This window comes from Pleuronectes platessa, chromosome 3 (assembly GCF_947347685.1).
Source record: "Pleuronectes platessa chromosome 3, fPlePla1.1, whole genome shotgun sequence".
In the NCBI taxonomy this organism is placed as follows: domain Eukaryota; kingdom Metazoa; phylum Chordata; class Actinopteri; order Pleuronectiformes; family Pleuronectidae; genus Pleuronectes; species Pleuronectes platessa.
Genome location: NC_070628.1, coordinates 7,892,478 through 7,916,088, shown reverse-complemented (window position 1 = coordinate 7,916,088; position 23,611 = coordinate 7,892,478). Strand labels below are relative to the sequence as shown.

The following is a 23,611-nucleotide window of genomic DNA, read 5'->3' as shown; positions in this document are numbered from 1 at the left end:
GCGTTCGTCATCAGGTCATTGCAGATTGGACACATGAGTTCCTGAGGGATTGGGCCTGAATCGTCCTCAGGTGATGACTGGTCATCTGGTGCATCCTCTGATGCATTTGCATTCTTGTAGTTATTCACACGCTGCATGAAGAAAAAAATTTGCTTAACACCTCTGATCAAACCAATATGACATACATCAAGGAGCTTGTGTTTTAGAAATGGGTTACCTGTCGCAGAAGGTTATTGGGAATAAGAGTGTCAGGTGAAACACCTGCATGTTTGCATGGGTGCAGTAAGGCCATCCGGATACCTGGAAACAAACAGTCATTAGTTCATAGCTAGAATCCAGTTGCCCAACAAATTAACACACTGAATCAATGAAACATAGCCCAGGACGGATTTTTATTACTAATCCATGTCACGAGAAAGAACTTACAAAGGTCGCAGTAACTGTATCCGCAGCAGGGTATAACTACTGCGTTCGTCATCACGTCGTTGCAGATTGGACACATGAATTCCTGAGGGATTGGGCCTGAATCGTCCTCAGATGATGACTGGTCATGTGGAACAAAGGGGGGGTGCTCCTTCTTTCCTTGTGTGTATGCTTCCCTGTATGAACACATTCATAGACCTTTGTCATAACAAGTAAAACACCACAGACGACCTAAAATGAAAGGATAAATATGACGCTAGTTAATTCTAGTATAAGTTTTCTTGGAGGAGGAGGAGGAGGAGGTAAATAGTGTGTATTAATGGACATCCTTCACTTACGCATCTATTGCAGGTACTGCATATTCTCCACTGCTGGTTAACATGGCTCCTTCGGTTCCAGCCTCTGCTTTCACCATGAAACTCTGAGGAATCCCCTCACTAATCCTGACTTGTTTTTGTACTAACTTTAACGATGCATAGTCTAAGTATGGCTGGAACTTCATGGCTTCGATCTTGTCGTCCTCTGGTGAAAAAAAACGAAATCTGGTATGAAAACCCAATAAAAACAGTGGGTTACGTGTTCATTTAATTCAAGTTAAATCCACAAAATGAAACTGGAGCCAAACTAGGGCAGATTGGGAAAAAAATAGTAATGGCAAGCCCAAATCTTGGCCAGCAGCCGGGTATTTCGGTGTCAACAGAAACTGCCTCTGATACATCAAGACAGAAACTGCTGCTGATATACTGCCACACTTCAAAGTCAACTTAATTAGTTGTTACAAAGATTAAAGGCAGTGGCTTTGCTGCCATATTGTTTTATTTTAAATCTGCAGTCCCCTTCCACACCAGCTGGGGGCGATAATGAGCGTTGTTCGATTTTTGTTTTACGAGAAGAAGAAGAAAATGAATCTGTAACCCGGAAGTTAAACTTCACAACAAAAAAATTGCCGGGAAATCTGCTCCGTGAAACCATCTCAGTCAGCCAATGGACTTTTTATTATATTTGAGTAAATAGTGCGTTTGTCTTGAGACTTGTGTAGAACCACAGTGTGTCTCAACGTGGGCTTAACATGGACGAATATGACGAACTGTTCGAGATCCAGGATGAGTTCGAGGACCAGTTCGCAGACGAGCTGGAGGTTCTGGCTCAGATGGAGGGTGAGTCCCCAATACACTTAAACTTGAACTTAAACTGGAGGTGACGTGTTCTGTAAAAAAACACGTCGTTATTTCTCATTAACTCTTTTTAGCTTCTTTGTGCACATCCTCAGCAGTTAACAATAAATACACAACTGAGCAGCTGTTCATCTTAGTTAAGAAACTTGACTTTATTGGTGTATTTCCACCAGACACCACTCATATCAAGTCACATTCATACTTTTCTCATACAGGGTTGTCTTCTGTATTCTGGGTACATTTAATTTGTTTACATCAAGATCTTTGCATTATCAAAAATTCACAAAATGCTGAAAAACACAATCTCGCAATGTTAGAGAAAGTTTAGGTAAAATCTTTTCAGTAGTTTTTGCATAATTCTGCTGAAAGACAAACAGCAATGCAAACATAGCCTCCACGACAGAAGTAATGACTGTATGAAGGGAAAATGCTGGTTAAAATGTCCCTGATCCTAAGTGAATGCATCCAAATTACTGAGACATATTAAAACAACACATTTTCACACGGGGGAAGCTGGAAACTGCAAATGTTCTCAAACTTGTTAGTTTTGTTGTTAGTGTTTCATCAGCTGATCATTTCTAGCAGTAATAATCATTATACAAATTGTCTGTTAATGGCCCAGACGAAGCTCCCAAGGCGGACGGACATCAGACTCGGGCTAAAGGAGACGACGTTTCAGACATAGAGCACCTGCTGGATGAGAAGCGCACCAGTGAGTTGACTCTTGCTGTGTGCCCATGGTTTTCTTTGTTATTGTCATTAGTTTGTACTTTAAATCTGATTTTGTCCTTTTAGCTCCACAGGCAAAACGGCAGAAGCAGGAACAGGGTGTGGTCAAGCGGCTTTTCAGCAAATCACCAACTCAAGAGAACAAAGTCCCATCGCAGAATGCTGACGTCACACCCCCATCCTCTCCAGAGCAGTATGAACCATCTCGCACCTTCAGGTAGGAGAGACGGATGATGAAGATCGGGAATGGAAATAGCTGCTAGCATTCGAATAGAGTTTTGGTTGTTGAAAGTATTTTAAAAACATAACTTTGCCGATTGGAATCTTCTAAACTGTGTCTGTTTTCTAGGTCTACTCCTGCTGTGTTGGACATCAGTGGCTTTGATACAATCCCAGAGACGCCCTGGCGACCTCCTACAGCGGTGCCAGCATCTCTGTGTGTGCTGAAGCGACCTCCGTTAGATGGAGAGTACATCAGTGTGACGGACTCGTCAGGGAGTCGGGTCTACCTCAGACAGAAAGAAGAATTAGGGACAAAGGTTAAATTCCTCAGCAATCACACAATCGCAGTTACACACAGACCCCTCATAGTACCTTGTTTTAAAGCACTGACTTACTCCTACAAACCTCGGGGTATAGTGTATACTGAATTCTCACCTGTGTGCTTCTCCAGGTAGTGGATACCAGAGTGGCACCAAACTCCCAGGGTGCACTGGGGCTGCTGGCGGTGCCAATAAGGGTGCTGAGAGAGGAAGAAAATGAGAGGGTGAGTAATGCAGTGGCTGTTGTGTGTGTATTAATTGTGAAGTAGTTTGCACCGCACCACACCGTTGATTCTCATTGGTCACAGTTGCGAAAGGTAAATAATACAATATTTTCAGTTAAACCTGAGTTTATCTGCTTCCTAATAAAGCAAATTTTTAAAAAGATTGAAGTCATCTGATACGAAACAATGAAGACACAAAGCTTATCTTCTCTCAAGTAAATGTTATTGAATTTTACAGTAATAAATGAAACAAAATTTTTTGTTTTCTTTTTGAGATCAAAACAAACTGTATACAATAATTAATTTGCTTTATCCAGTCATCTGCCTGTTCAATGTGATTTTATCATTTAGATTCACTTCTATAGTTTTTCACATATTCTCCTCTGTTTATAATCCCACAGCGCCATCAGCAGGTTGTGTTGGAATCGCAGCGCCTCACAGAGCTGCTTGCCAGGTAACCCCCCCCCCCTCCTCTTTTATCTAACTTATACACACATGCAAACATGGTGAATATGAATTCATGCTCTTTCTGCTGTTTATGTTCAATTACAGCCGTGTGAACGATGGGCTTGTTGAGTCTGAGAGCCGAGGAGATGAAGATCATGAAGATCCTGAAGATCCTGATGACACAGAAGGTCGAAGGTCGCGTCTCTGGGTCGACAGATTTTCTCCCCGACACTACACAGAGCTACTCAGTGATGATGTAAGTTGTGTTTCTGTACAGCAGAGCACGTCTGTGTTTGTAAGAAAAAAATGAAAAGTGCTCTTTTACGTATAAATCCAAGTCTTTTCCTGGACACTGCTTGAACACCAGATGTGTGCGATTGCTTTTTGTTGCAGTTTACCAACCGCTGTCTGCTCAAGTGGCTGAAGCTTTGGGACACTGTTGTGTTTGGAAGAGAGAGGAAGTCCCGCCCTGTCCGCCCTGAAAGACAGCCTGCCCAACAACAATACTCGTTCAAACCCAACCAAGGCAACCAGAATCCAATTCGCTTCAAGACCAAGATAGAGATGACTGAGGAGATACTGGAGGCGGAACTGGATCAGTACAAACGACCCAAATACAAGGTGGAACATCCGCATAATCAGAACATCTGCATGTCAGTAGAATGACCTTTAGTTGATATAAAACTCATTTCTCTTTGTCCCTCTCTAGGTAACATTGTTGTCTGGGCCTCCAGGTTTGGGGAAGACCACCCTGGCTCATGTTATCGCCAAACACGCTGGATACAATGTGGTGGAAATCAATGCCAGGTTAGAAAACAAAATCCACACTTCACCTCATGATACAAGTAAATGAACGAGAATCAGTTCCAGAGGAATCCTCCCGTAGTGACTCCAGTGGGACGGTTCATGTTTTTACAGTGATGACCGCAGTGCAGAGGTTTTCCAGAAACGCATCGACACAGCGACGCAGATGAAGTCCGTGCTGGGAGGCAACGAGAGACCAAACTGTCTCATTATTGATGAGATTGATGGAGCGCCGGCGGTACGTTCAGGGCACCAGTAAACTAACGTGATGATAATCATAATGTGGTTCAAATCTGCATAATATCTTGATATATTCCTGTGTTTAATCTGTGGTGCTGGACAGGCTGCCATCAGCATTCTGTTAGCAACTCTGAACAGGAAAGACGGCCATGGTGGCGAGAGCGGAACAGAGACTGCGAAGAAGAAAAAGAAGAAGGAGTCCATCCTGCTTCGACCAATCATCTGCATCTGTAACGACCTGTAAGAGAGACTGTGGCGTTCAACAACAGCATCAAAAAGAATTCACTACATGCTTGACTTAAAACATTTCTTCCAGCTTTTTTCTGATGGCCTCTGTTTCCTGTTAGTTATGTTCCAGCGCTCCGGCCTCTCAGGCTGCAGGCCTTCCTCCTGGCTTTCCCTCAGACTCAGCCTTCCCGCCTCGCACAGAGACTGGCTGAGGTCAGCACACACACACAAACACACACAGGAAGAGACAGAGCAACACCTACCCTGCATTTTGGTGTATGAAGCCAGTTTTTTTCCTTCTTGGCAGATTTCTCTCCATCAGGGGATGAAGACGGACACTGGCACTCTGATGTCCCTGTGTGAGAAGACAGACAACGACATCAGGTCTTGCATCAACACACTGCAGGTGGGTAGCAGCACTTGAAGGAGGGCCTAGATGTAGGTGAGCCTCTGTCTAATGGTAACTGTGATTTAAATGTGTGTATCTGAGCAGTTCCTGCACGGCCGTGGCCACAAGCAGCTCAACACCAAGACGATCCAGTGCGTCTCTGTGGGACAGAAGGATCAGAACAAAGGCTTGTTCCATCTGTGGCAGGAGATCTTCCAGTTACCACGAACAAAACGGTACCATTAGTTGTCCTCTTGTCTAAGTGTGTGAGTTCGTCATGAAATCATTTTGCTGTATCTACCGGATGCAGAGACCTTTTTTATTTATTTATTAACAACCATATTCACTGTGGGCAAAGAAGTTAAATGAGGCATGTGGACTTCAATAGTGAAATTAGAAAATTAATTTAATTTTCAATGATATTTGTATTTCATATAGTGTCTTTATTTTGTGTGTCTTTTTATGTAAATGCTTTTCACAAAAGTAATTTTTAAGTCTTTTTTTGCAGACCGCTGATCTTATGCAAAATATGTGGACCTTAAATAATTGTCTTTTTTATAAGTCCACCATTCCATTCATCCCTCAAGTTCTTATTTTTCTACCTATTCAGTTCATGTTATATTTGATTAGATTATATTTGATATTAGGATTTACTGGTTAAAACAGCTGGAATGTGCCAATGATACAAATATCAATCCCTTGGTAAATACAGTAATTCTAAGCTTTTATGATCCCTGCTGGTTTTTATTTATAGCTTTTGTTCTTTGGTCTGTGGGAACATTAAACAGATGGTAGATTGAACATGCAGAAACTGAAGCATATTCAGAACTAGAAACTTTTTATTTGTCTTCTGTGTCCCTCATTAAGTAAATGTTGATCACTTGTCCTGATTTGTCCTCTAAGGAAACGCATTGGGGAAGGGTTTGACGGGACACCAGGCCCAGGAGTGGGAGCTCAGAGGTTTCAGCACATTCTACACTTGTCTTCATCCAGTGGAGAGTATGAGAAGGTTTCTCAGGTAAAGACCAAATTATTTTATCTGAAATCATAGTATTCAGAAAAGCACCAAAAACATTGGCCCACGCTTTACTCACATCTGTCCTTTCTCTCAGGGTCTGTATGATAATTATCTGTCCATGCGCGTGAGGGACCCCAACATGGACGGTGTGTGCGAGGCTCTGGATTGGCTCTCGTTCTCAGACCGGTTAAACCAACAGATTCTGCACAACCAGAACTTCTCCCTGATGAGATACCTGCCCTTCCTGTCCGTCACGTTCCACTTCCTGTTCGCCAACACGCACGTGCCCCGCATCAGTTATCCCCACAGCCAGTACGAGGTACGGTTACTGATCAACTACACACTCCATTGTGGAGCTGTGTGACAAATAACATAAGGACCCAAACAAAACAAAAGTACATGACGTCCTTTAAGCCGGTACGTCATCACTGAGTCCTTGTTGTGTCCTCTACAGGCCACCACCCGTCTCCTCGCCAGTAGGAACGCCTTGTCCTCCATGTTGGCTGATATCCCACCATCCATCAGAACCAGGATCAGCCACCTCAGTCTGTCTCTTGACATTCTCACGCTGCTCCTCAACATCATCAGTCCAAAACTACGGCCTGTAAGTATAAACAATATCAGGATTCAGCCTTCATATGTGTCTGTCTGTATGTATATATAGTGAGTGGAAATTCGCCCTATGATATAGAATTTCATTGCGAATAAAACAAAGCCATATTTACCTAGACTCTAAACCATGTTCATTTATTTTTCTATGGCACTGGATTTAGAGGAATGGAGGAAACCATTAGTTACAGTAAACTTGTCGGTGACTGATCTCACGTCCTGTTTTTTCATCCAGGTGAATCCTCAGCTGTTCAGCAGCAGAGAGAAGGAGCAGATGCGGGAGCTGATCAACACCATGTTGGCCTACAACCTCTCCTACAGGCAGGACCGTACGCCTGAGGGCCAGTACACATACGTGCTGGAGCCGTAAGTACTAACACACACAGACACACACACACACACATTCACCTCTATCTCGCTGTGTCATGTGGACACATGTGGATCAGATGCGTGTTCCTGGGATGCTGAAGGTCACTTCTCTTGTCCGCACTGTGGGTCTCTGCATGTAGGCTTAGAAAATAATCCCCTTAGCACCTAGTGTTTGTGTGTGTGGTGGTGTGGGAGCCAGGTGGCGAACTGCAAAGACTCACCAGTTGGGTGGATGCAGGTGGACGGACAAACGGGTCAAATGACTGCGAGGATGAAATAACTGTTGAAAAAAGCTGGACAACATCAACAGAACAGAGGAATATTGAACCAGAGGACAGACCTGGAAAGAGCGAGCACCGTTTATTTGGATCTTTGTTTTGGAGGACAGCGGAGACTCTGGTGAATGGGATAAGGAGTCGGTCACCTCAGCCATGCCGTCACAGGTGGTGGAGCAGCGGAATGTCCGGGGTGGCTCCTTCCTGCAGGCTCGCTGTGACAACGTGCTGGTCACCAACGACTGGGGCCTGCCTCTGGTGTTAGCTCTGCTGGTGCTTCTCCTGATCTACACCTTCCTGTACCTGCCGTCGCTCGCTCACCACAACAACACTCTCTGAGGCCTCGTGGGTAAAGTGGATACGCCCAGTCCCAGAGGGTTGATTTAATTAGATGCTCTTGTTGATTGGTTGGACTCCACCCAACCAAGATCGAAGGTGCCTCGAGCCACTGTTAAGACCACGGGACCAAACTTTGGTCCAACCAGGAGATGGTCATAGTCCGGATCAAACTGAACCAGGGTTTGTTTGTAGTGTAAAACCATTTTTCTCTTTAGTTCACCGGATTCTGCAGATGACGGCTTCTTTTGTTTACGTCTCTATCAGCTAAACAGATAAATGTCTTTGTCTGATGTTAAACTACTGAATATTGGCTGGACAGTGTGAAGTGTATAACGTGATATGTTAAAAGATAAGGCTGTGTGATACGACCAAAGTTTCATATCCCAATATAATGATGCATATCTATATAAATATCACAATTTTATGTAAATAAGTGATAATTTAAACAAACTAACCACGTGCAGAGGCCTATTTCTTATAATTTAATCAACACATTATATATTAAATAGATATTAATATCTCTAATAAATAATATAGAGATGTTTTGTTGAACTATACTGCAAACCAACTGTTAATATGATCAGAAATATAAATACCAAACACACTGTAAAACTGACAGAGCCCCCCCGTTCTGTGTCACATCGACTCCTCCACGCATGTTTGTGTTGCCCTCATGAAAATGCACCTGTCGGCCTCTGAGCCGTGTAGACGAAGACAAAGCTTTGTTCACAGGATGTGAAAATATGTGTATGTAAAGAGTGTGAATGCGTCAGAGTGGAATAAACGATGGAGCCTAATATATGTGGTCATATCACACAGCCATGTTCCAGGGGAGTTTCAGCCAAGTAGCTCTTTCATTAGAGTTCGCAAAGTATAACAGCATCATTATTTAATAGTGATGCAATAAATAGCTTTTAGTCACACAGACTGGTTTTAACTTATTTGTTAAGTTTCAGCTCCGTCAGACATTGATGTGAGCGAGAGAGTGTGTGTGTGTGTGTGTGTGTGTGTGTGTGTGTGTGTGTGTGTGTGTGAGTTGTGTGTGTGTGTGTGTGTGTTAGATGGAGATCAGTGTTAAGAGGATTAAGGTTTTAGATGCTGCAGATTCAGGGTTTTATCATAAAAAAAATCATCAGCGATGGCACAAAAGCGTTTTATTATTCTAACAGGGTTCACCTCTGGGTCAGCTGCGTCACGATTCAAGTGTTAATGTATAAACTGTGTGTGACTCTTGTTTGTGTAGAGCTATTTCTTTAGTGTGTGTGTGTGTGTGTGTGTTTGCAGGCGTGTTGAGGAGGTTGTGAGGTTTCCGGGCCTGCCACCACATCGCCAGCTGACTTATCAGGCCAAACAAACCATCAGCCGGGAGATGGATCAAGAACGGATGAGGAGAGCTGAGCAACTGATGCTACAGCGAAACCCTGCAGCGGTGAGACGTCAAACACACAACAAGCTTTAGCCAAACGATTTTGGGTTTTGTTGTAACTGCAGCACAGCCTGTACACAATCAGGCCACCATGTGTGTTAATAATCTAATGTATTTATAATCCACTGTGACTGTCAGCTGCAGAAAAAGGAAGAAAAAAAGAGCGCTGGTCAAACATCAACCAGTAACCATCAGCAGAGGCTGGAGACCATTGTCAAACAGACCACAGTGGAGATCAGGGTGAGTTTAAACACATACACACAAACAGAGTCCAACTGGTTTCCCCTTTGACCCTGTTCGGATCTGGTGTTAACATCTGTAGCTCGAAGACCAGATGTATCAACACCCAATCACTCACATTCCGAGGTTGTCTGGGATACATGTTACCACATTCTTTTAGTCTAAGAATAGTGTAAAATTCAATAATCTGATTGTTAGGCTTCAAATATGGTCTAAATTATGAAATGATGAATTTAGAGCTGTCCACTTGTGAGTGGATCTCTCAGGACAGATGTTAATACAACGTCTGAAAGGCAACGTAGAAGTGTCAGGACCAGGTCAGGACCCAGATCCCTGGCCATGAAAAATAAAAACCTGTAGGTGGAGCCAGAGAGGAGCTGCAGCCAGCTGTTCTCCCTGAACATCTGTCTGTTGGAATGAGCTGTAGTGTTTTAATAGCTCAGTGATGAAGAGACGAACCTCTAGGGGGCAGGAATGAGGATAATGAGAAGTCACTGGGTTACGGTCCCCAATGATGAAACTGGGAAAATAGGCTAATGAGGGAGTGAGCGTGTGTTTGCTTGTTATTGAGGACAGTGTTGAACTTGCTGTTGAAAGTCTTCATCCTCCTCTTCACTCTGTTTGTGTCCCCCAGCCGGAGGTGGATTTCTTCGGTCGCACCGTCGCCCCCAAACCTCAGAGAACCCAGCTGTCCTCAGACACAGGTACTGTGAGAGCGCTCCCTGTGACATTAGTAAAGCTTTGTTTAACCCTCTGAGAGCACGGGGCTGTTGGGGGGGAAAATGCCTCGGGCAGCATGAGGTCCAAACATACTGGATGTGAGGAGTGATGTGTGTTATGTAACAAGTCAGAGGTTCTGAGGCCGAGATCTGGACTGTCAGCAGCTCTGCCACCATAATAATGGTCGTATCATATTTCTATTATCAACAAAAAGGATGTGACTGGGCCTGATCTACAGACGCCTTCCTTTATTTAGACAAAAGCCAACAGAATTAAAAGAGTTCTTCATGTTTAATTTTTCAAAATGTAATATTTTTTCCCATCAGTAGAGAGTCTAATATTCATTGAAGCTTCATAAACCTGACGAGAGCACCAAGGCTCAACAGCCCCCTGATGAAACTGTAATGAAAATCACTATCTGGACTTTGATCTGGAACTGCACCAAATTACTCACACTCATAGATATAATTCCCCTTTTTCAATTAAGATCCATAAGAAATCAGCAAAAATAAACAGAAAAACTATTATAAGAAATAAAATAAGATTCCTGGATCTGACGTTTTATCTGGATTTGCACCAAAATGTTATGGATTCACTCATCGCCCATGTCCCAGACTTCTGCTTAGTTTTGTGGAAATCTGTGTAGTTGTTTTTGTGTAATCTTGCTTATAAACAGACCAACACATGAAAAGAGGTGGAAACATAACCTCTTAGGTGGAGACCATAGTTTGGCCAGTGGCTCTTTGTCCTTGGAAACAAACAAATGTAGAATTTGCATTTAAAATAGATGTAAATAAACTGAATTGCCTAATTTGCCTTTTCTCCTCCTGCATGACATTTGGTATAAATCTTTTTTTGAAGCCGATTTCCACCTTAGCTGTAGTTTTATGAATGCACCTTTAATCAAGTTATAGACGTCCTGTTGTTACTGTTCATTAACATTAAGTTTAAGAGTCTGAGTCAACGTGAGGATTACAGACTCTACCAGGGATTCAAGCTGCTCTGTGGTGACGCAGGCCTGGATTCAGCAATTAAACAGGGACCCATTAAAATCACTGACCTTCCGGAAAATTATGCATCCCAGTAATTGATCGGCAGGGTAACGAGGGTAGAGAGTCGCAGCAGAGCTGAGGCTGTTTTTAGGTCAGAGCAGCTGAGTCCTGTCGGCTCTAAATCTGTGTCCTGATTCCCCTGATGAATACCTGGACGTCAGTGTGAGAGCGAGGGGCTGCAGATGATCTACTTCTCTCTGTAGTTGCTCTGAGATGAGGCATCAGGGAAGGAAAGGTTTGAGGACCATTGAAGACATGAGCCTGTAACGCAGATCCCACAGACTGTTGTGGTGAGCGCTCTCAAAGTGCCCTTCTAGTTATGAGCTTGTTACCTCAGTTGTAGATAGATAGATAGATAGATTGATACTTTATTAATCCCGTGGGAAATTTAGATAATAAATATCTGTAGATTAAAGACTTATTACTCTGACCAAGGCAGGGTTTTACCAATGTCTGTTTGTCAGTCTGCTTTTTATTATACAGCAAGATTCTGGATAATGTTTTGAAGCAATTTGCACCACACTTGATGGAGTGATGGAGGATGGGCAATGGAAGAACTCTGACCAAAGGATTTGGATTCAAGAAATGTTTATCAATCACTTTTCTTAACATTGTGAGACCTGGTATTTCTCCAGAAATAGTGTGTGGAACGGATCTTGATGAAGAAATGGTGTCGAGATCTATGGGTTGAACCATTCAGTGCAGATCGTCAGACTCCTTCCTGTATTCTTCTGTGTAGGATTGTTTGGCCTTGGTGGAGCTTTGTGCTCTAGTGAGTCTCCTTCAAGTTAAACTTGTTATCAGTCACTTTCGAGTCCGTTAACTATTAGATTACGTGACTGATGTCACAAGCAAAAGTCACAAGGTCCCGTGAGAGGACCCTGAGGAATCTCCTCTCTACCTTTGATGAACCCTGTTGTGTATTATTTATTTTTTGTTTGCTCTTTCCTCTAGTTCTAGGGGAGAAATGTCCGGTTCTTGCGATGGGAGCCGCGGTGGGAAACAGTGACGTGTGGTTCCGGTTCAACGAGGGCATGTCCAACGCTGTCAGGCGAAATGTTTACATCAGAGAACTACTGTAACACACTGGCATTACACACACGCACACACACACTCTCTTTATTTGACCTTTGTTGTATGTACCTTTTTGAATGATTCCAAAATCCATCTGTTAAATTCAAAACAGTCTTTATTTTTGATTGACAGTGTAAAGAGCCAATAAAAACGTGGTGTTGAACATTTCTCAGCAGTCCGTCAAAACAAAACTCCATAGAGCTACTCAGTGCTGTACACACACACGCACATGCACGCACGCACACACACACAGTATTCTAAACATAAATTAACAGCATTCAGGAGTCTCCAAATAAATAAATAAGATAATAGCAATAATGTGTGTGTGTGCGCATGTGTGTGTGTGTGCATATGTGTGCGAGTAAGTGAGTGTGAGAGTGAGTTAGTGCAGCATGACTTTGTGGGAGTGCGTGATTCTTAAGTTTATATGCATCCGTGATTTTGTGTGTTGCCGTGTGTGACCATTAGAGGATCACACACTTGCCCTTCTCCACCCAGGGGTTTGCTCTCATCAGCTCCGGGTTGAGGAACGGATCTTCACAGACACAACCCTCGATCCACTTCACCAGCCTGCACGACAAACACACACAGTGTCAGCACCAATCGGATACTCCACACTTACAGAGCATGTGTGGGTTGGGGGTGTTGGTACTCACTCGGTAACAGTGATGGAGGATTTCTCTCTGTTGATCGCCAGCTGATACTGAAGGCTTTCCACTTCTCTCCTCATCTGTGGGACGTCAAACTCCTCCATGATGATATTACTGCACACAAATACACACATACACACTTACTTGAGTATATATCTTATCATCTTTTACTTTATAATGGACAAGAACAGTAAAATACAGCATTTTCGTGTCTGTTGTCCGGTCAGGATGTTAATTGTTTAACTTTTTCACCTTTTGTTTTTTTAAATGAATCAACATCAGATTGCAAAAAATCTCCTCACAGGTTGGAGGTTGTGACAAATTCCACCAAACGGCAATTTTCTTTATTTACTTTATTAAAAAAAAAATCTGATCTCAAGTAAAGGTACACCAAGGCTGCAACTGTGTGTAATCTTCATTATCAAATTTTTTGTCTATAAAAATCTATATTTTCAAGGAGTCCAAGGTTACGTCTTTTATCTCCTTGTTTTGATCCAACTCAGTGTCCCACACTCAAAGATAAGAGGGTTAGGGGAGGGCATTCCCCCCCCCCCCCCCCTTCATCCCCATCCCCCCTGATAGCATGTAAATTCTGCCATCCCCCCATGAGAGAGAGGGCTACATGTGCAGAGGGAGAATTGATGTGTACAGTTGAGCGTCCTATGGTAAATTCTGTTCTCTAAACAATGGGATCCCCAGTTTATTTCTTAAAGTTGAAACCGACTGGCATCGAACAGAACGGGGGGGGGACAGAGCTCTTTGCCTCGCTTATACATTTGTTTGTTCTATCAGGGGCATGGAATCATCAAGAGCTTGTTTCATGTGTCAAATATTTATACATATGCATTTTGCTCTGTAGTAAACAGCTTTTAGATGAATGCAGCCAGTGGAGGAAAGTAGGTACTGGGAGTATTTTTCTGCTATTTTATACCATCACATTTCTAATTTACCACGTTTAAATAATTTAAGTTTCTAGTTGTATGTCTGCTTCAGATTGATCGCAACATAAAGGGAATGTGCACACAAATGGATCAGTAACTAATCCAGTATTTTTAATACACATTATTCTGAAATTTCAATGCATGATGTATTTATACACTGTGGGTACTCTTTCCTTCCAATGGACATAGTGGGGATAAAACTGTAAAAAAAAAAGTACAATTTGAAGGTATTTATACTCAATTACAGGACTTGAGGGAATGATATTTCTTTTTACAAGTTAAATGCTTAAAAATAACCTTAATGTAACCCAACAAATCTGAGGCTGCCTTCTCTGTGTCTTATTTCTATTTATTGTAAAAGCTGCCCCACCCTGCCACAGGCCACATCAGAGCAGGAAGAGAGAGGGAAAGAGAGAGAGAGAGAGAGAGAGGGCCCAGAGGAGAGTTGAGTCCTCTCTATTGGAAACTGTTTCTCCCCCTCTTCCTCCTCTTCCTCCTCTTCATCTCTTTAATGGATCTAAGTAGGTCGGCCTCCCGGTGCCGGTTTCCTCCACCAGCATCCATCCAGCTGTGTGTCTCGCAGCATCCAGATGTTCCATGATAAAACCCAGGGCCTTTGTGGTAGAACGATTCCAAAGTGACATCACATCAGTCTCCATCACTCTGCACGCGCTGGTGTCTCCTCGCGCATTATATCACAGCTCATTTCCGTCGCTTCCGACACAAACATGATCGATTACAGATTCTCACCGCGGGATGTAACAGACGATCAGCCCCGGCGCTACTGTGTCGTGATGAAATGTGGATGAGAGCACCGACAGCGACACTTCCCCCACCCCCCATACAAACAACCGCTCTTACCGTCAGGCCTACCGGGGGGAGGACCGCCGATCGATTCCGTGCGCGGCCGGAGGAAGGAGGGCGTAGACTGGGCTCGAACCGCCGAGGAGAAGCGCTCGGAGAGAGGATGAATCGCTGTGGAGTTTCTCCCGGTGGATGAGTCCCAGCTTCAGTTAAGTAGAGGAAGAAGAGGAGGAGGAGGAGGAGGTGGAGGTTGTGTGTGTGTATGTGTGTCGGCGGTGCAGGACACTCCCCTGCGCTCCTCTCTGATAGCGACTGGATGCGGGATGCGCAGGGCGGAGGGACGCAGCTCCGCCGCCTGGTTTGACAGTCAAATGACGGCTGCAGCCCCGGGACGCACCTGCATGGAAATCTGCAGGAAACAGGCGAACCAGGACGAGCTCCACGAGCCGGGGATTCGGTCCCCGCGGGGATGAGGAGGATTTCTGGGTTAATAGGTCACTACGCAGCAGAGACCCTCCAGAAACATGAGAAGTGTGAGGTTCAGGACACACAATAAACCAAATGGGAGAAACACACTTGATATGGTTCATGTTCTTGAAATTCTCTCTACAAAATCTTAGTGTTTATTGCTCTTATATCGTATTTTCATCGGTGGAAAACATTTTGATATAGTTTTAATTAAATCTATAACGTCAAATCACACATTAGATATTAATACAATTGAGAAACCCAAAGTTCCCACAACAGGCAGAACCAGAGTCAGTGAGTGCAGACCTGTGCCTTCAACCTTAACCCTAGAACAAGCTGTGCAAGTCATATCTAAGATAAAGCCCAGAGACAGCAAAGTTGCAGTTTATTATATTTTAATTATCAGAAGTTAAGCGTATCACTGTTTATTCAACAAATACATATTTGCTCCCATTGTCGTTTTCTTTATTCAACATTACAATTTGTATGTTCTTCAGTCTAGTCTTGTGGACAATGGATATTTGCATATTTTGTTTGTGGAAACAAATTAGAACAGTGGAAAACAAAGCTACTAAGGTCCGACTGTAGGTCTGCTTGTTCTTTTCACAGAGACCAGTTGTTTGTGCATTGTGCTGTATGTAAATAAAGCTTTGACTCGGAACTTGATTATATACAAAACCTATCAAGCATCAGATGAATATATGTAGTCTTCAGTAAATTCAATTTAAACATGTACTTGATGTTTCTTAAAATCTGTTCTAATATATAAATTACATCTTAACATTTATCTAAATTGAATGTAAAGCAGTCTGAGCTGAACTTCTTGTATGAATGGTGCTAAATAAATAAAAGTCATTACTGTATTTGTATTAGTTTTTATTGGGAATTTCATTAAACATCACAATTTGTATTTTCTTCATTCAGGTCTGTTGTGCTGCTCGTCAGCAGCCGTCTTCTGGCTGATGAATATATTTGCACGTTTTGTTTGTGGAAACCTGAAAGAGACAAAACACAAATAAGAACAATGTTTTGGGACGAGTGGAAAAACAAAGTGATCCACGGTAGCCTCAGATTAAATAAAGTTAGAATCAGGAGCTAGAAGCTCTCATACGAGGTGTCAGAAATAATTAGTTGTCATCACCGGCTGTTCCATGAATGTTCAACATATCCACACATCAACTTACCAATAAAATAAACCAGATCAGCAGCAGCATCAAGAGTTAATTTGCTGTGGGTCGAGTCCTGAATGTACCTGTAACAGAGAGCAGCTCAGTTTTAACCCACATCAACTACTAACATCAGGTTTATATACATTTAGTGTAGGAGCCTCAGGGAATATTTAGAATCAGGAGCTGGAGTTCAGCTCTCATAGTAGGTGTCAGAAAAATAATTTGGTTGGTCATCACCGGCTGTACCATGAATAGTCAACATATCCACACACACTGACTTACCTTTAAAATAAACTCGACTGGCAGCCGTCTGTCATCAGCAGGAGCATCAAGAGTCTTAATTTACTCTGTGGCGAGTCATGAATATACCTGTAACAGAGCAGCTCAGTTTTAACACATATCAAGAAAACTCACATTTATATTTATTTATTGTTGGAGCCTCAGAGAAAATGTAGAATCAGGAGCTGGAGTGCAGCTCTCATAGTAGGTGTCAGAAAATAGTTTGGTTGGTCATCACCGGCTATATAAGAGTTCAAATGCTAACGTGTTGTATGAACTCACCATCCATCAACCAGCTGTTCATCTGGTCAGAAACAGGATGTCTGTCCCGTCAGATCTGAAGCCTCCTCATTCTCACCTGGGAAGTGGTTTGAAATTTAAAAATTAATTCAGAGAAAAGTGACAATTTATAAGTTATGTCTAATTTACTGAAACGGAGCCTCAGAATAAAGGTCGAATCAGAAGCTGCAGTGCAGCTGTCATAGTAGGTGTCAGAAAAGTTAATTTAAGTTTGTCATCACAGGCTAAAAATCATTCAACACAATCAACACAAAGACTCACCAGCTCCACAGGCGACGAGTTCCCGTTCAACTTGGATCTCGACACTTCACATTGTCCCTGAAGGATTTGTGTTCCCAGAATGCACCTGTCTCCTCCCCGCTCTCAGCCATTTCTGTAAATACAAAAAGGGATTATTAGACACAAACATAGAAACACAAAGCACGAAGATCTGAACCTCACACACGGCTATCTGCTTTTTTTTGGAAAATCAGGAGCCATTTTCTTTAGCCTAAATACTTTCTCATAACTAGATTTAAAACCAAATCCACCATTATAAACACATGCACTGGTCCCTGTTTGAGGTGCCAGAGGTAAAATATTGTCAATTGACTTCAGGAAATTCAGATCTGACTCAAGGACACTGCAAATATTTCTTGCTTAATTTCTCCATTTCAATGACTAGACACTAACTGAGCTTTTCTTTGTAGCACGATAGATAACTTCAGTATTGAACTCATCTTGATTGTAGGAAGGTTTGTAGCATCCAGCAACTTTTTTTTAACTTGACCAGGGAGATAGTTGATTGGTTATATAACTAACTCCCTGTAAATATTTGTAGAGACCGAATACTAGAAGTTCAAGAATCGACCTTTCCAGGACTCCAGTTGATTGGAGGAACCCTGAAGTATAAGTACTAACTGATACGAAGTAATCTGTCCTGAAAGTAGGCCTTCATAATTTACTATAATCGTTTTAAATGTAGACTTTGGATTGAGAAGTGTGAATATATATATGGATTTTATATATAATATGCAGGCTCCTCAGACCTAAAAGAAGCTTTAACTAGTAGCAGTATTATGAGTTACTGTATTTAACTCTCCCCTCCAGCTCTGTGTCCTCACTGCATCCACGTGTTGGTGCAGAGAGCAACATGGCAGCTGAGCTCCTCCACGTGTCACTAACATGAAACTCACCTGTTTGAGAAGCTTCTCTGGAACCAGATGGAAACACTGGACTGGAAACTGTGGATTTTCAAATCTTCTTTGTCGAAGAGTTGAAGATTCATCTGCTCAGACTTCATCTTGGCTCCGTTCACATCCACGAGCTGCGAGGAAAGACTGAAGCAGGGATCATATCCGGTTCCTGTCCAGCAGAAAGACCCTCCCACTTCCGGGCTATGTGTACTCTGGACTTTCTGATTGGTGGAGAGTTTGGTATGGGACTTCCGGGAAACGTTTATTCCAACACCAGTGCCGCGTGAAACACGGAACAACTACATCTCCCATGAGCCTTAGATGTAGAACTAGCCTCAAAGCCTCATGGGAGCTGTAGTTCTTCTAGTAGAATAGGAAGATTTCTTATCATTGCAGAGGTCACATCAGTGATCCTACAGTTGTGTGCATTTAAAATATAAAAAAACAACATCAACCACCACACATTCATTTATCAGCAGCCACAAAATGTGAGATAAGTTCAAGATCAATAGATTGTGTGCTTATTGTATTTTAATAAATAATAAGAGAAATGTGATGATATTGGCATCACATGAGGTAGAGGGTTAAGGGACGTTTATTATTGTTTGTTGTTAAGTGTTATTATGACGCATGTTTTCAGTGTATAGAAACAAACAGGCAATTGTTATTATTATTATTACATGTATTCATTGTCAACTTGTGTTTTTTCTAAATTGTAGTCCATGTAATGTTTTATAGTATCTTATTCACACGGACAGGTATGTAGCCTTATTCTGTTTTAAAAAACTCTTATTGTTAAAAATCTCCAAACCCAACCTCAAAAAAGCTATTGAATTTCTGATGTTCAACAATCATGTATGGGTGAAATTACCTGGTTGTAAATCTAGGTTGCTTTTGTTTTATGTTATGGTGCCGTTTATACCAAACCACAACAAAAGTTGTATATATTCATATAATAATAATAGTCTTTTATCGGATGAGACACCAAAGAAACACACTCACAGAACCGGGCTCAAGGTTTAATTTACACATTTATTCTGATCACAGCTGTAAAGGAATGCATCATCATCACCACAGCAGAAACACAACCTTAAAACCCAACCACGGCACAACAGCCGTCACAACACATCCAGAACTCAACCAGAAATGCACAGGCTCAATCAGATCACCTCGATTCAACGTCTAGAATTACCATTTATCATTATTATAATTATCATTATTATTTTGTATTTTTATTCACATAGAACCATCTGTCTCTCAAATATATCTTTGTTTTCAAAGAGCATAAAAATACACGTAGACTCTTCATTGGGATGAACACCGGTGGCCGATCCACTGTCGGGCCTACATGTGGGACCACTGGGAACCGGGGGAGCCGAGGAGGAGCAGAGCCGACGTCTAACAGCACACAGAGGGGCTTACATGGGCTCAAACATGGCTTCTCAATGGCTACAGGAGGACTTCAGACAGGGCGACTGAATTCAATGATCATTTACTGAGGGACTCACAAGTCAAACTATAAAGCTACAACACAGACAAACAAGGTGCAAGGGCTTTTGTGAGGAAACTGAAAAAAAGGTTTTAAGGAGAGGAAAACTTATAAAATTATATTGAGAATATACGAAAGAAAACTACCAAGGCACAGAAAGATGCAGAGTTAACGGACAGGACACAAAGGGAGATTAAAAAGAAAGAGGACGAGAGAGAAGGGGGGGGCAGATTGGAGGCAGTTTCACTAACCAACACTAGAGGGAGCTCTAAAAGCTCAAATACCCAGATATATTATAAACTCTATGTATGTATGTATACTGGATGTACTATAGAAAGCATTGAAATATAGGATTAATTTTTAAAAACACTGTTCACTGCAGCAGGACAAAGGGATACACAGCATGAGTGTGCTTGTATAAATGTGTGCGTGTCAGTATGGGATGTGTGTGTTAGTTTTTGTTACGTGTGTGTGTGTGTCAGTCTTTGTATTGTCTGTGTGTGTGTCAGTCTTTGGAAAGTGTGTGTGTGTGTCAGTCTTTGGAAAGTGTGTGTGTGTGTCAGTCTTTGTAATGTCTGTGTGTGTGTGTGTGTCAGTCTTTGTAATGTCTGAGTCAGTCTTTGCAAAGTGTGTGTGTGTGTAAGTCTTTGGAATGTCTGTGTGTTGGTGTGTGTGTCAGTCTTTGTAATGTCTGTGTGTTTCATTTTTTGTAATGTGTGTGAGTGTGTGTCAGTCTTTGTCATGTGCGTGTGTGTGTGGATTCATTTCCAAGCAAACCTCCATAGGCGGAGCTAAACACCAACAGAACACCAGCGATATTACAAAAAAATGCAATATGTATGTGTGTGTGTGTGTGTGTGTGTGTGTTTGTATATGCGTGTGAGTGTGTGTGTCCCAAAAATTCCTGGACACACATCTATGTCGTCGCTCTGATCATGAGTACAACTACTGTACGAGTGGGAGGACACTGAAATGAGCATCAGCAGGGAAATACACACGCACACACTCTTTAAACGACAACAACGATAACGACAACAGCAACAATGGCCACATGAACGGAGACAACACACAGCTCAGGAAGTGCAGCTACCCACAATCCTCCACTCACACAGAAGAGAAACAGAGGCTACGATTCGTCTGGAAAATTGCATCCTGTTGACATCGCAGGAGTGAGACAGACTCGGAAAGCGGCCTGTCTGCTTCCATGTGCTTTTTAAAAATCCTCATCTGTATGCATATTGTCTGTCTGTCTGTCTATCTGCCTGTCTGTCGGTTGATGTGCTTATTTTTTTGCAAGCAATATGCTCATCTGCCTGTCTCCCTGTCTGACTGAGTTAGCGTCTCTGTCCTACGCCAGAGTCTGTAGAGTTTCAAAGGATGAGGAAAAATGATTGTGCTTCTCGGTCCACGCCGCCGTCTGAGCCCAGGGAGGCGGCGGCTGCTCGCTGGGCTGCAGAGGTCAGAGGTTGTGTGGGAGCGGCCTCCTCGCACTGGGAGGCCCGACTACAGAGCTACTGCACCAGGTAAGGAGGAACTCCCTCCACGGTTTGACTGTACAAGGCTACATGAGAAGCGCTCGCACCAGAGGGACACGCTCTCAAACACACACACACGCTCTCGGAGCACCAGCGTCCAGCCGTGGGAGAGCTGCTGTCTGGATGTACCTACACATGGAGGAGGGGGGGAGAGGGGGAAGGGCTTGTTGGAGATGAGGCGTGGGCCGGGGATCAGTCGAGCATTGCATCCAGTTGATCGGCCAAGTCGTCGAACATGCTGCCGATGTCGTCCAAGATGGAAACTGACGACTTCTTGCTGGAGTTGGAGCTGAGAGTTGGATGAAAAACAAGGAGGGGTTTAGAAGCTAACGAGGCAGAAACATTCACAGCAGATTAGACTTTTACAGTAAATCAGAATTTTTAAATATTTCTTCTCATAGAAGCCACAGTGTTCCTAAACATTTGAACATTTGCACTACACTGTTACTTTTTTTACTACTGTATTATCCCGCCTATAGTATATTCATATTTATATATTTTTATATATTTATCTTGCTCATAGTTCTTATATCATACAATACCTGTTAATACTGTTCTATTCCATATATAGTTCTTACTGTACATGACTTATTTATTTACATTCCACTTTAAATACGCACAATACTCTGGACTTTTACTGCCTTTTTTTGCACTTCTGGTGTATAAGTACGTGTACTGTGCAATGACAATAAAGTTGAATCTAATCTAATCATCTAAAAAAAAAAGCCTACAGAAACCGATTCTAACAGAGACATAAAGTATCATCGTCTCTTAATGTTGATGAGCAAACAACAGTTGTGGAAAGTAACTAAGTACATTTACTTGAGTGCTGGACTTAAGTACCAATCTGAGGTACTTGAAGTTGTATTAATACTATATAGACAACATGACTTTTACAATGTGGTAAATGTGGTTTATTTAGGTAACCAAGTTCTTCTTCCACCATTGACCAACAATTACTGATTTACACATCCAGTATTTACAAAGTTCATCTCCACGAACTCCTGAGAGAAACATCTGGATCTTCAGCTGCTCAACGCTCCACCACGTTCACCGGTGTGTTGCTAACTGTGTGTGGAGGCTGCCTGGTGCCGAGCAGTTGGTTTTTTAGTGGGTTTTCTGTAACAGCTGCGTGAATCATCGTGATCCAAAACGGTGAAACTGATTAACAGCTGAACGATGAGCTGAAACTCACTTTGAATAATCCTCTGTAGATTCATCACCGGAACTAACACATTCATTTTAAAGATTCTTATCCTGAAATCAAAACTCATTCATTGTCAGCGAAACATTAAAAGTATTTACATCCAGTAATTATCTCTGCAGAGAGTAATTTTTATTGGCAGTGAGTCAGTCTGGCCTTTTCACACATTAGTGTTTTGTCTAATGTCAAACAGCTTGAGTGCCTCCTGTTCCCTCTCTCTTTACACCTCATCGCCGCTGCATTAAGTCTCTGTTTATGCAAACTGAACATTTCCTTCTGCTGCTTATCATCAAAATGATTACCGGCACAAACACAGGGCGACTTTTATTGTGAAGCTGCCACAAGAAATTCAATGCAGCTGCTTTTACCACGGTAATCAAAGATTTAGATGGATTTAAAACTGTGACTAACTTGCAATAGGTGAGATCTATATTCATATATATTCCACCCCGTTTCTTAGGGGTGAGGAATTAGGCCCAGAATACCACAGTGCACGTCAGCCTCAGCAACCGTTGCTATGGTTAAGGTGCCAGCCGGAGGCACCAGTGAGAGCTGTGGTAAATTTAAACCAGTTTATTGCTGCAAATGAGAATGAAACCCTGCACCAGAGACCCAGAAGTCCAAATGTTCCTCCAGCTGTGGAGACAGAAAACTTTGGCAACTGTAGAACGGAGTGAACGCCAGCCGGCCGACAACACCCAGTGATTGAACGTTTCTTGGGAGATGTAAAAATAGACGTCTCCAACTCCTCCCACTATCCAGACATGATGCCAAATTATTCCTATGAACGTTGGAATCTTGCTCCATTTGGAGCCAGCGTCTGCACGGTGGTGATTGTGGTGTGGAGCGGAGGAATCGAAGCACTGACATACATCCTCGAGCCAATCAGCTGTCACTCGCGCAAACTTACCAGACACACAGTTGAACAAATTTCAGTGTTATGAGAACCATAAACATCTTTGTGAAAATTCAATTTGAGTTTACAGGTCATGATGGGGTTTAGGATATATACCACAGCCAGCCACCAGGTGGCGATCAAGATGCTTTGGTGTCACTTTTGAGGAGCTGTCGTGTCGGCCATCTTTACTAACAATCTGTGGTTTAAAATATGATGAGAATTCTGCACAGGTTTTATTGAAAATGTGACTGAAAACTGATCTTTTTCTGTTTTAAAGGTTTGACTTGTCACCTAAAAACACTGTTTTAGGGTTAGAGTGACATTAAGTCCTCGCTAACTGACAAATATTTGATTTAGAGAAAAGAAATACAGGACTG

General features: G+C 42.5%; 3 protein-coding genes, 1 long non-coding RNA gene and 4 other non-coding genes across 14 annotated transcripts in view; 1 reads left to right on the top strand and 7 right to left on the bottom strand.

Annotated features, from left to right (window-relative positions):
* Positions 1–677: 677 nt before the first annotated feature.
* chtf18 (CTF18, chromosome transmission fidelity factor 18 homolog (S. cerevisiae)) lies at positions 678–12,641 on the top strand. Of its 4 annotated transcripts, none has more exons than XM_053418546.1 (22): positions 678–1,580; positions 2,221–2,310; positions 2,394–2,544; positions 2,677–2,866; positions 3,001–3,093; positions 3,495–3,547; positions 3,646–3,796; positions 3,934–4,161; positions 4,250–4,347; positions 4,459–4,582; positions 4,688–4,824; positions 4,932–5,025; positions 5,120–5,218; positions 5,306–5,436; positions 6,104–6,218; positions 6,313–6,537; positions 6,673–6,822; positions 7,063–7,193; positions 9,095–9,239; positions 9,381–9,476; positions 10,111–10,180; positions 12,209–12,641. In XM_053418546.1, exons 1-22 carry the CDS (start codon positions 1,493–1,495, stop codon positions 12,328–12,330), a joined length of 2,781 nt encoding a protein of 926 aa, XP_053274521.1. In that variant the 5' UTR covers positions 678–1,492; the 3' UTR covers positions 12,331–12,641. The 4 variants fall into 4 exon arrangements, with proteins under 4 accessions (XP_053274521.1, XP_053274520.1, XP_053274519.1 ...); XM_053418545.1 differs by having other exon boundaries at positions 12,203–12,641; XM_053418544.1 differs by having other exon boundaries at positions 9,375–9,476; positions 12,209–12,639.
* Positions 12,420–15,015, bottom strand: LOC128436713 (guanine nucleotide-binding protein G(I)/G(S)/G(O) subunit gamma-13). 3 transcript variants are annotated; one of them, XM_053418547.1, is made up of 3 exons: positions 14,775–15,015; positions 12,979–13,086; positions 12,420–12,892 (listed from the first exon to the last, which is right to left on the bottom strand). In XM_053418547.1, the coding sequence occupies exons 2-3, from the start codon at positions 13,074–13,076 to the stop codon at positions 12,787–12,789; spliced, it is 204 nt and encodes a 67-aa protein (XP_053274522.1). In that variant the 5' UTR covers positions 13,077–13,086; positions 14,775–15,015; the 3' UTR covers positions 12,420–12,786. The 3 variants fall into 3 exon arrangements, with proteins under 3 accessions (XP_053274522.1, XP_053274523.1, XP_053274524.1); XM_053418548.1 differs by having other exon boundaries at positions 14,787–15,015; XM_053418549.1 differs by lacking the exon at positions 14,775–15,015 and adding an exon at positions 14,664–14,715.
* Positions 15,016–16,044: 1,029 nt separating this feature from the next.
* On the bottom strand, positions 16,045–18,284 carry LOC128436740 (uncharacterized). Its single transcript, XR_008338104.1, has 6 exons — positions 18,109–18,284; positions 17,195–17,306; positions 16,916–16,991; positions 16,637–16,723; positions 16,370–16,437; positions 16,045–16,180 (listed from the first exon to the last, which is right to left on the bottom strand). It is a non-coding gene; the product is annotated as an uncharacterized LOC128436740 (long non-coding RNA).
* On the bottom strand, positions 16,248–16,331 carry LOC128437580 (small nucleolar RNA SNORD60). The gene has a single exon (XR_008338234.1). It is a non-coding gene; the product is annotated as a small nucleolar RNA SNORD60 (small nucleolar RNA).
* On the bottom strand, positions 16,509–16,596 carry LOC128437581 (small nucleolar RNA SNORD60). The gene has a single exon (XR_008338235.1). It is a non-coding gene; the product is annotated as a small nucleolar RNA SNORD60 (small nucleolar RNA).
* LOC128437579 (small nucleolar RNA SNORD60) lies at positions 16,790–16,876 on the bottom strand. Its single transcript, XR_008338233.1, has one exon. It is a non-coding gene; the product is annotated as a small nucleolar RNA SNORD60 (small nucleolar RNA).
* LOC128437578 (small nucleolar RNA SNORD60) lies at positions 17,070–17,159 on the bottom strand. The gene has a single exon (XR_008338232.1). It is a non-coding gene; the product is annotated as a small nucleolar RNA SNORD60 (small nucleolar RNA).
* Positions 18,285–19,120: 836 nt separating the features above from the next.
* The window catches only part of si:dkeyp-9d4.3 (caskin-1), a 31,898-nt gene continuing 27,407 nt past the window's right edge, over positions 19,121–23,611 (bottom strand). For both annotated transcript variants that reach the window (XM_053417712.1, XM_053417713.1), the window contains one exon: positions 19,121–21,421. In XM_053417712.1, the coding sequence (XP_053273687.1) occupies positions 21,325–21,421 (97 nt within the window). In that variant the 3' untranslated portion in view covers positions 19,121–21,324. The remainder of the gene's footprint in view (positions 21,422–23,611) is intronic.